Source organism: Podarcis muralis, chromosome Z, assembly GCF_964188315.1.
Source record: "Podarcis muralis chromosome Z, rPodMur119.hap1.1, whole genome shotgun sequence".
Taxonomy (NCBI): domain Eukaryota; kingdom Metazoa; phylum Chordata; class Lepidosauria; order Squamata; family Lacertidae; genus Podarcis; species Podarcis muralis.
Genome location: NC_135673.1, coordinates 30,716,066 through 30,728,054, shown reverse-complemented (window position 1 = coordinate 30,728,054; position 11,989 = coordinate 30,716,066). Strand labels below are relative to the sequence as shown.

The following is an 11,989-nucleotide window of genomic DNA, read 5'->3' as shown; positions in this document are numbered from 1 at the left end:
CATTGAAATGAATGGTGTCAGATAATGCAATTAATTGCTTAAATAATTATGTGAAATTTTGTTGTGGTAGACAGCAAGATTTTTGACAGAAACTGAATTGCAGCAGATTAGAAACAATGCTACAATGAATATGGGCAGAATGAAAATCAATGCTTTCTTACATCCTTACCACACACACACACACACACACACACACGCACGCACGCAAGCAAGCAAGCAAGCAAACAAACAAACAAACAAACAAACAAACAAACAAACACAAACACTGTTATGGCTTCTTCTCCCTTTGGCATTTCCCCTCTCCAACACTTAAAAAAAAAAATCAATCAATTTCCAAAGTCAAACAAAATGTTTTTAATACTGCTGTTTTTAGCAAGAACATTTTAACAAAGAATGTGTACTTTTAACTTAATATTGTACAACAGAGAAACTATACTTTAAATTTTCTATTGTCTAATATTCTACTATATAGTCATCCTCCCCTCCCCCCATTCTTCTTGAAAGACCAAAAGCCAAGCGGAACTGAGAATAATAATAATGTAAGAATAATAATAATGATGATGATGCTGCATCAATTTATAATCCCCTTATTACATCAGCTATTGTGGGTTATGTTCACACCCTCTCAGATTGCTCATCTAAGGAAAGGAGAATTTTTACATCGTTATCGTAATAAAAAATGTACATACTTTTATCTTCGAAATGTATTATATATTGAGTTTCAGCTTCAGTAAACAAAGCTTAAATTTATAAACACAATTGAAACGGCTCTATGTTGAGCAGTTTCAGTGCTAACACTGGACCTGTAGGACATACAGCCAGTGAAAACCTTTGCGGCTTGTTTAATTCATTGTGCCATTGCTATACTGTAATAGCTAACTCCTTGTGGGGGGTGGGAAGTTAGTTATTTTGGGGAATCATTCTTGTGTGTGCTTAAGAGTTCTAGTATAACTTTTACCCCCTCCCTCTCTATCCTCTGGGGCCTAAAATGAATTGCTACAACAGGTTTGGTATAGTACAGAAAGCTTGAAAGAAGTCATAATATTTCTCAATGACATTTTGGCAGTTTTCAACACAGGAACAGTAAATTGCTTCACACTGTCCACATTTCAATGCTACCAATCCTGTCCTTCGCAGAACACTGAAGGCATCAAAGGTTAGAAGGGACTTCTTTCATGAGTTATATAGTCTTCAAATAGTGATCATTATATTTTCCCCATCCCACCCCTTCATTTTTACTGTCTTCAGTACATAATGGTAGGTTTGATGTATGCTCTGTTTTCTGGAAGAAAAAAAGAAGAACACAGCATGGTAATTACATAAATCTAATATTTGCACTTTTGAAAAGGCTGAGTTAAAATCAATATTTATGAATCACACACGTTTCAAATCTGCAAATGCAGGAATATCCTGATTGGCTAGAGTAAAAGTAAGACTTTGAGTACAGCAAGAAGTGAGACATGTACCATGGCAATTCCTTCTGAGTAAATATACAAACAGTATTTGTAAGGCTCTGTACAGATGGACACAGATGGTGAGCCTGTTGTGGATCCGCCTTCACTTTGCTTGGGTTAGACATACAACCTTCCTAAAAGAACTGAGCTCAGGAACAACCAATTCCTTCCTGATTCTGGCTGTGCAAAGTGCTGATTGGCTGGCCCTTGTGGAAGTTATGAACTCACTTCCCCTCGTCTGCATGGATCAATATACTAGTAATAGTAGTGATGATGGCGATGATGATGATGACAGAAAACAACGGACCAGCTTAAAAACATACCTAGGTGCAAAAATAAAAATTTAACCTGCTAAACATATCCTTCACATCCATTTTTTACAGGCAAAGAAGTGTAGCCATATTTTGGGGGGGGGGGGTAACCTGTACTGGATTCAGAGTCAGGTATGCATGTCATTAGAGGAGCAAAAATGAATGCAGAATTCGCTCTGCAGCAGAAAAGCCTTCATTGGTTCCTGACTTTATACATCTGTCTTTATGGGTTAGGCAAAATCACTAAGGGCTGAACTAGCCAAATAATGCAGAACATTAAAAAAGAAGCTCTAGTAGTAGTATTAGTAATTTATAATAATTTATAATAATAATTTGGCTGGGTTTCCCCCCAGTAAGACTCTAGATCCTTTCTAAGTTAATAAAAACAAAACTTTGCTAAATCCAAGGTGCTAGATAGTTCTGGTGGGAGGTCATGCACTTAAGATTCCATGCAAGACTTCAAGACCTCATCCAGCAAACTAGGAATCAACGACTAGTTTATGACCAATTAGATTTGTTTTTTATTTTTGCTTTTTTAAAGGCTTAACATTTTCTTTTCTGCTTAAAAGTATGACAATAAGCAACAAGTTTAAGTCAGACCTTGATGGGGGGTGGAGAGACTTCGGATAGGAGCCATACCTGGAAATATCTGCCTTTCCAGAGAGCCCAGGGAACCAGCACTGCCAGCATCTGCCCTGTTCTCTTTTGAGGCGCCTCCTCTTCAGAACCCTTCTCGGTGTGGGAGGGCACCCTACTACTACCACCTGTCAGAGACCGTGCTGAGGAGGGCTGCATGGAGGAGGAATGGTGGGAGCCTCCCCTCCCCCTGCTCCTGAGCTGGATCCTGAATCTTCCCAGGAGCAGGAGGACGGTATAGATTTGGAACAGTGGTTTGCAGAGGGGCATAGTTCAGAAGGCAGAAGCTGGGAAATACTGGATGGGGAACAGGTAGGAGAAGAAACACTGGGAGAGAGAGGGTTAACAGATTCACTGTCTCTGGAAAGCATTCCTCCGCTCTCCCCAAGGTCAAGAAGAGCTGAGAAAGTGGCAGAACAGAAAGCACACAAAGTACAGAGGGTACAAGCTCAGATTTCAAGACGTAGAAGTGATGTGGATGAATAGGGATGTAGGGGGTGAGATTCTTAATTGGGAGCAGCACCATTCCTAGGAGATGGGTTCTTTATTCTCTTGCTGTGATCATTAAAGTTTCTAACTGGTAAAAAGACTCCCTTTTCCTTTGTTCTGCTTATCTACTGCCACGGGGGTGGGGTTGATTCCCTGAAGCCTGACTCCACCAGACAGGACCTCCCACCCTACCCCACCAAAGCCAATGCCTGAGAAACAGAGTACAAGCTCTTTCAGTCGCAAGCTTCCTCAGAGTGGGTGGAGCAACCTCTTTGGTGCAGGACTATAAAAAATCCAGTTGACTTTGGAGTATTGCTGCAGCAACATCCTAACTTGCTGCTTTTAATGCCTTTACAGCCAGTCCATGACACCCAATCCACGCAAGAGCTGACCGTGGTCCTGGTCTCCTGCAGCTGGCCTGCCCTTTAGCCAGGCCTTGCCAGTACCAATGTGAGGTCCTAGACGGAAACAGCTTAATTTATTTTGTTTTTGCATATATTCTTGAATAAAACCTGGAATACGAAATTGAGAGACCTAAAAAGGTGTTGAGTGAATCAAGTGAATACTTCCATTAGTCTACAAAGTGAATTCAGCTCATCACATGCCCAATCCATCTGCAAGAGGGCATATTTTAAAACATAAAAGACTGCATTACAAATCAGCATGGTTAGTAAATCAATATCTTCTCCTGGGATTGGGAGGAGAAGCCACTTCTATCACCTTTGTTTTCTGCATTCCTCTTTATCTGGAAAAGCAAACAGACACCAAGCTCTTTTCTTAATGATAAGAAATATGCTGTTTTAAGTTCAGGCAGTGGTGGTGGGGGTAGGGGGGGAGTCTACGGAGAGCCAAAAGGAATGCAAATCTATATTCCTATTAGTCTTAGAATACATTTAAAGTCCAAACAGCTGCACCAGCAACTACTGCTTTTGGAGGCTGTAGGAAAATGATCAACCCAACCGGCATGTGTATAATGTTGACATATCTCCCATTACTGTTTTACATATGCCAATACCAAATCTTCATAAGGAAAGAACCTGTATTGACCGGCTAACCGACACAGATCCTTGGAGCAATCACCAAGTTTTGCTACATTTCAATTTTGAAATGCATTTCAGCTATAATATGAGTGATTTATCATTTAACGGGAGCTGTCAAAGTAAACTCCTAGATAAAACAAAAACATCTGGAACTATAAACAGCCGAGTGCAGGAGCTGAATTTTAATCCACATCCAGCATGTTCACTCTATTACAAACAGGAAACAGCTAATTAGTAATTGAATGTTTCATGTTTTTAAGAGGGCTTGTGCTTTCCAAACAGTGATGATCTAATATGGAGCTTGGACATAAACATGAATAAATACCAGGGACAAATGATTGCCAGAGGAATGTCCAGGAGCCTGGGAACCTCAAAAAGGATGCCAGGAGAACTGGACTGTGGAGGTCTTTATAGTGGCGCAACATTATTGCCATGAGATCCACAGGGGGTTGGGCAAAGAGTAAACAACTTTCAACATTTCACATAAGTGAAGAGTGCTCCTTTCCATGAGTCACAGGGCCCAGAATGGAGTCTAGCAGCCATGGGGCAAGGTCACTTATGGTGGACAATGGTAGGTCAAGGGTATGGCCTGTATAAAGTATACAGAAAGCAGATTTTACAGAAAAATAATGAACAGATGATGGTAGGCAGATAATGGATATGTTCAGATATCATGACAGACCATGGTTTATTGCTCTGGGAATGAGCCTATTCTCTGTTAATCTGGGCCCTGCTAGGCATGAGGACACAAGCCATTTCAGCAAGCTTCACCCAACAGCAGAGTAGCCATGATGGATCAAAATGGATGACAAGGATGGGAAAGTTCAACTCTGGTCCACTCTGCGAAGGCTGCTTGGAACTGTTAGCCAGCTCTCTCAGTGACAGTCATGTGAGACCTTGGCATCTTGGAAAAGCACAATGTTAGCACAATAAGATGCTAAAGAGCACAAAAAAGAAAAGAAAAATCTAACAGTGCTTCCAAACATTATTGAAAATAGAATGTGCTGGGATGAGTTGGATAGACCATGATCTTAATTAAGCAATGCTGGACAAGAATGGAGCCCAGATACACTTTCCCCTAGTTAGATTATGGACATTCAAGGTCTACAACTCACGTAGCTTGCCTACGCAAGTCAAGTAATGATGGAAAAGATGGGAAATTATGTTCCATTTCCTGATCAATGCTGCATGAGAAACTACTTTGTCCCTTATATACCCAGTAGGTCACTGCAGTCTGTGGGAGAACTTCTCCTTCAAGTCCCAAGTGCACCAGAAGCCGGATCCACAGTAACTCAGAGCAGGGCTTTCACTGTGGCTGCCCCTGTTATGTGGAACAGCATTCCTGTTGAGATATGACAGGCAACCACTATCTGCATTTTCCAGAAACAATTGAAGACAGTTTTGTTCCAACAAGGTTTCTCAGCCAGATGACTGGGTCTCTGCCATGGGGGTCTACTTGATATTAATTTTTAAAACAATTGTTTTTAAAGCTGTTTTAATTGCATAGAATCATAGGATTGTAGTGTTGGAAGGACCCCAGAGAGGAATCTAGTCCAACCCCCTGCAATGCAGGAATCTCAATTAAAGCATCCGTGACAGATGGCCATCCAACCTCTGCTTAAAAACCTCCATGGAAGGAAAGCCCACCACCTCTTGTGAGAGTCTGTTGAACAGCTCTTCCTGATGTTTAGTTGGAATCTACTTTCTTGTAACTTGAATCCTCTGGAGCAGGAGAAAACAAACTTGCTCCATCCTCCTCCACATGGCAACCCATTAGATATTTGGAAATGGCTATCATATCTCCTCTTAGTCTCCTCTTAACCAGGCTAAACATATGCAATTCCCTAAACTGTTCCTCATGTTTGGTTTCCAGACCCTTGAACATCTTGGCTGCCCTCCTCTACAGACACTTCAGCTTGTCAACATCCTTATTAAATTTTGGTGTTCACAGTATTCCAAGGCAGAATTTCTATCTTACATACCTTATCCTCATTTCTGTGTTTCTCAGCATGCCTAGCATTTGGGAATAAAGTTCATTGTTGCCCAGGCAGAGCTGAGCGGAAGCACTTAATGAAGAGCTGAATAGGTAGCAACAATGAAAGAAGGAAATGATTCTCTGCACATCATTATTACTGATGTTATTATTAACAATATATTATAAATTGCTTTCCATACACGTCTCAAAGTGATGCAAAAAACCCCCCAGTTAATGCTATTCTATGCTGCATCAACAGAAGTATAGTGGCCAGATCAAGGGAAGTAATAGTCCCACTCTATTCTGTCTGATAACTAGGTGGGTTGAAGGATGATAGGAGGCGAAATCTTCAGTTAAGAGTCGGAAATAGCAAGCTTAAGATGCTCATTCAAATGACTCTGATTGCTTTGTCAATGTAATTATAATGCTATTATGCCATTCTCAACCCGTATTATTTTCAAAGTACCATATTGCTATCTTTCATTGCTTTATGTTGCCAAGTTCCGTTTCAAGTTCAGAGTATCATTATCTTACATATGAAGGTAATAATATGCTTTGAAATGAGCACTTCATGTCAATAAACTGATGGATTTGTTTCAGTTATAATCTTGAGTCTGTGGTATTTATCACTGGATATGCACCATTCCCTAATTCTCTGGTTTGCCAATGTGCAACTTTGAACTCTGATCAGATCACCAAATTAGCAGCCCCCTGACCCAGTTTGTTAGGAAGTTTGGAAACTTTTGCTTCTGGTTTCATTTAACCACAGTTCAGCAGTACATTGCAAGCCCAAATTGTGATTAATCTATGGTTTGTTGAAACCACAGTTTGAAGCAAATCATAGTTAAGATCATTTGTCAGGTTTGGATAGTACAGCAAGCCATAATTAACGGAAAACAGAAACAAAAGCTTCCAAATGCCTCCTTGTAGCCACACCAGCTAAGATCATTCCATTATGACAAACCATTGTTTATTGTGATGTCTAGATGCAGCCAGTCAGTGTTATGTAGTAACAATTTCACATTAGCTGATATTAAGTATACAGGCTTTGTGTCACTATTACCACTATTTACCATTGCCTTGCTTGCAAAACACGGATGACGCATATCTGTGAGCAGCCCATAGAACATACAGTGGTACCTCGGGTTAAGAACTTAATTCTTTCCGGAGGTCCATTCTTAACCTGAAACTGTTCTTAACCTGAGGTACCACTTTAGCTAATGGGGCCTCCCGCTGCCGCCATGCCACCACTGCACGATTTCTGTTCTCATCCTGAAGCAAAGTTCTTAACCTGAGGTACTATTTCTGGGTTAGCAGAGTCTGTAACCTGAAGCGTCTGTAACTCGAGGTACCACTGTACATTATTAGGTGACAATGCAAATGTAAAAGATGTTGATGATAATCAATGTCACTGTGTAGGGAAAGAATGATTGAGGGAGTTGGGTTTGTTTAGCCTGGATAAGAGGAGACTGAGAGAATATATGACAGCCATCTTCAAAGATCTAAAGGGCTGTCACATGGAGTAAGCTTGTTTTATTCTGCTCTGAAAGGTAGGATCTGAACCAATGGATTCAAGTTACAAGAGATTCTGACTAAATGTCAGTAAGAACATTCTGATGGTAAGAGTTGTTCAACCGTGGAACGGACTCCCTTGGGTGGTGGACTCTCCTTCATTGGAGGTTTTTAAGCGGGGTTGGAATGCTTTAGCTGTGATTCCTGCATTGCAAGGGGGTTGGACTAGATGACCTTTGGGATCCCTTCCAACTCTACAATTCTGTGTTACTATGATTGTATGCCTTTTCATCAGGCAAATATTTTTCTTTACTTTCCCTGGGCTTTTATAACTTGAGGAGTTTTACTCCATTTGATTTTATTGCTCTTTTTGTCCTACTTATTTAATTGTGGTGAGTTTTATTGGGGCTTGTGTTTTTATTGATAAGAGTTTTTTGTTGTTGTTAAACCACCATGGGAGTTATTGCATTTAAGAGTTGCATAGGTGTTGACTTTGAGATACAGATGGATGTTCAATTTGAGACTCACACATTCAAGAAGTACCTTGACGCTGCACTCATTCAATAGCGTGCATGTGGGAACCAGTCCTATGATATTATGCCTACTACCTTATTTCCCACTTTTTCCCCTTTCCCAAATCCACCAAAATCTTTTTCATTGTTCAAGCTTTGTGCAAACTGGTTGAATAAGAAAAGCAGCTAAGGTCAAAAATTCATCCTGTATGGAATGTTCAGGACCTATTGATGTTTCCATTTTATAGCATTTTTTACTGTATTACATAGTGAAGATTTTAAATAAATCTTTGGGCCATAAACGTATTATTTTATTAGGTTTATCCCATAATCAAATATTCATTTATGTGGGCTTCATTCTATTAAAAAATGAAATTAGACAAAGGTGAGCCAAACTGTGGATTTACAGTAGTTTAAAGCATAATTTAATTCTCTAGGGATAATATTGACAATATAAAAAGGGTATAAATGATATTCCCTAACACTAAAATATGCTTATGAGCCCCCAGTGCATGATAGGCTGTTTTACAACCTACCGTGAAATGCATGACTGCCTTAATAAGCAAGACATTTAGAAAGGGTTTTCAGACCCAGTACATTGTGTAACATGAATAAAGATCTCACAATTTTGCCTGTGAGCCAAATCCTATGTTAATGATGGTAATTTCCCCTTTGGATGATATTTTCTTTCCTAACAGGGTTGTTATTTCATAGTATAGATGTCTCCCTCTGTTCTATATTTGGTATCATGGAAGAAAAGGGGGGGAAACTCAGTAATTTTGGAGGTGGGACTCTTCATAGCAATCTATATACTGAGTCAGAGCACTGATCTATTAGCTCACTACCATCCACATTGACTGGCAGCAGCTGTCTAGGGCTTCAGGCAGGGTTTGTTCCTCAGCCTTACCTGCAGGTGCCAGGGACTGAACCTGTGGGCAAAGTAGGTGATCTTACCACTGTGCTGCAGCACTTCCCTTAATTCTCAGTGCATGCTCATGAGAGCACAGTAACTGGTTCATTTGATGTTGCTCAATCAAATTGCTGGCATTGTGGGCACATGCACACAACAGATTTTTACAGCTTCTATAGGCCAGTTCATATGCTCTCTAGGGACATGAAAACTTCAGAGTGTAAGTGGCAGGACTGCGTGTTTGAATACACTGCTGTGTGTTCAAATCTCTCCCTACATGTAGAGTTTTGGCGATTAAATGGCAAGCAAGCAAGCAAATAAATAAATAAATGCTAGGGAGAGCAGCTCTGCTCTTGTCCTTGATAGGCCTCAGCGAGGACCAATAAAAACTGTCCAATGAGCAAACTATAATGCTAGACTGTACCATTTCTGAAGGAGGGGGTCCCACATATTTGAATTGTTCCCCTTTACTTAGGTCATACAGTAATTTAGTGAGAAGGGGGTTTAGCAAAGCATACTAGCTGATTGGTGCTCTAACTCTATTCCAGATGACATACAGTCAAAACTGGAGCTCTCAAGCTTCAGTCTCATCTTCACCCTTTTCAAGATGTACAAAACGTTCCCCCTTCCAGTGATTCTTCAGGATGGGGTGGGAACAGAGACAAATAGTTTGCCAGTTCTGTTTCTGCCACTGGCAACACTGGTGGTACCCCATGTTGATGAGAGGCACCCGTTATTTCTTTTAGCTGCATAATGCAACATGAGAGCAAGAGCAAGAAAGCAATGCCCTCACTCTGATTTGGTTTCATGATGAGCCAACAAAGCCAATTCAGAGTGAGGACAATAAAATGGTTTTGTGATGATATCATGAAGCCAAACCAGAGTGAGGCTCATATTTTCTGCTGCAACTAAAGCAAAACATGGATGCTGAACAGTGGCAGGGAATGTGGTTACTGCTGCTGCCAGAACTACAAAGTGGTGGCAAAGAAGGGATATCTCCCACCATTCTAACTTTCAATTTCAAAATATTCTATTTCAGAAGATTCTGCTCAGGCCTTCTTTTAAGGTCTCACTGATTTTGTCAAGACTTTCCAAATGAAATCACTGGCCTCTAAATGTGCTCAATTTAATCACCCTACAAGTTTGCTGTTATTTTGTTTTTTAAACGTGAAGATTTTCATGTTTTCTGTGTTGGTACATCTGTAATATTAAGGAGTATTAACTCTTATTTTTATAGAAGAAGAGAAAGATTGGCATTGGTTATTATTTTCCTCTTTTTTGCACCTACAGGCTCTTACTAAATGAAATATAATAATATACAAAAGTTAACTAAGGTATAAACATGCAAAAGGAGAAGTCTCCCTGCGATCATAAAATGATGTTATTTTCTGTTCAGCAGTTCATGTTACTGCTGTTCATGCTAATTAATTAAAGGAGCTGTTGCTGTAATGTGCAAACAGGGAATCTGAGAAACTGAGAGGGCTTTTAGGTCTCCGAGTGAAGTTAAGTCAATCTGGGTGCGAGCAATCAAACGTAATGAAATCACATGTCAGTGCTAAGCTTGCAAAAACTGTGAAGTTTGACTGGGGAGTAAAAGGATTATAATTAGATTTCCAATAGGATAATAACTAAATGGCAGAAAGCAGTAAAGAGAAAATATTACTTTGTTAGCTAATGGTGCTGCTGTTCGAGCTTCAGTTTTTATCAGCACCGCTTGTAGTTGTGCTAATTTAATTTGCTTTTATCAGCAAAAAATGTACCACTCGAACGGTACTTGAATGTCATTTGCAAAAATCATTGATCTGAAGGTGCACTTAATGACACCCAGTATGTTTATTTTATGGGAAACGGAGATTGGTTGATAAAAATTGGTTGATGCACCATCCCTGCATTTGGCCCCGCAAGTGAGTTATGGCAACTGAAACAGAAGAACATTCAAATGTGAATCTTTTCTTCGGCTTTACAATGCAACTGCCTGCTGGACGCCCACACAAGAGTGAAGAGTTAAGACTTGCATGCTGAGGAAACAGTGGTGGTTTCCAAGGGCAAGACCGGCCTGAGAGATTTTGCTGCTTGAGACAAACGATATCTGGAGGGCCACAGGTGGAGAAATCTGTGGAGAAATCTGTATGATTAGAATTTCAGAAGCATCTTTAGGGCTGTGTAGGCTTTGTTCCCATTAATTGCTAGCTTGCTGGGTTAGAAACGAAAAAAGGATAGAAGAAGAGCCGAAACATACCATACCTTGCATTGGCGCACTGTCATGTTGGGTTCCATTGCGTTCCGCCTCCATGTCTGGAATCCCAGCATCTGCAAAGCACAATTTGTAGTTTTATGTTGTGAACTGCCCTCAGATCTACAGGTATAGGGCAAATATACACATTTAATAAATAACAACAACAACAATAATAATTTATGTAACAGCAATATCTGAAAAAAGTTAAGCACAGATCAAAATAATATTTCATTATGTTTATACTCCACCTTCTCCCCATGGGCTCAAGCTTCCCTCTCTGTGTCTATCCTCACAACCACCCTGTGAGGTAGGAGTTCATGACTGGCCCATGACTGGTCTTTGGAGATATGCTACAGACCGGTGAAAAGTTTGGACAGGGACAACTCTGTAAGCATACTTCCTGAACTGGGATTAAAAAGGATTCTAGATTTTAACTTATTTGGGAGAAGTACATTTCCAGAGCAGTTTACTGCAGCAGCCTAACATCGCTGCACCTCATTCTCAGTTGTTCCCTTGATACAGTAGGACCACTTCTTTCCACGCAAACCTGACTGACCAGGTAACAGGATCCACATCCACATTGAGAGCCAGTGTGGTGTAGTGGTTAAGAGCGGTGGACTCGCAATCTGGTGAACCGGGTTTGCGTCCCTGCTCCTCCACATGCAGCTGCTGGGTGACCTTGGGCTAGTCACACTTCTCTGAAGTCTCTCAGCCTCACTCACCTCACAGAGTGTTTGTTGTGGGGGAGGAGGGGAAAAGGAGACTGTTAGCCGCTTTGAGACTCCTTAGGGTAGTGATAAAGCGGGATATCAAATCCAAACTCTTCTTCTTCAGCAGAAGCCCAGGAAAATGGATTTAGGATTGCAGTTGTGCAGCACAATTCAAACCCAAGATGAACTGTTGGCATGCCAGAA

The 11,989-nt window shown here is 40.6% G+C and overlaps 1 protein-coding gene across 6 annotated transcripts in view; it reads right to left on the bottom strand.

The window, feature by feature from the left end:
• Positions 1-339: 339 nt before the first annotated feature.
• Positions 340-11,989, bottom strand: part of DACH2 (dachshund family transcription factor 2) — a 305,329-nt gene continuing 293,679 nt past the window's right edge. For 3 of the 6 annotated variants that reach the window (XM_077922615.1, XM_028715836.2, XM_077922614.1), the window contains 2 exons: positions 11,084-11,149; positions 10,090-10,952 (listed from right to left, as the gene is read on the bottom strand). In XM_077922615.1, coding sequence (XP_077778741.1) covers positions 10,678-10,952; positions 11,084-11,149 — 341 coding nt within the window. In that variant the 3' untranslated portion in view covers positions 10,090-10,677. Of the gene's footprint in view, positions 1,283-10,089; positions 10,953-11,078; positions 11,150-11,989 lie in introns of those variants that run through there. The other 3 variants (XM_028715841.2, XM_028715842.2, XM_028715840.2) reach the window with 2 other exon arrangements.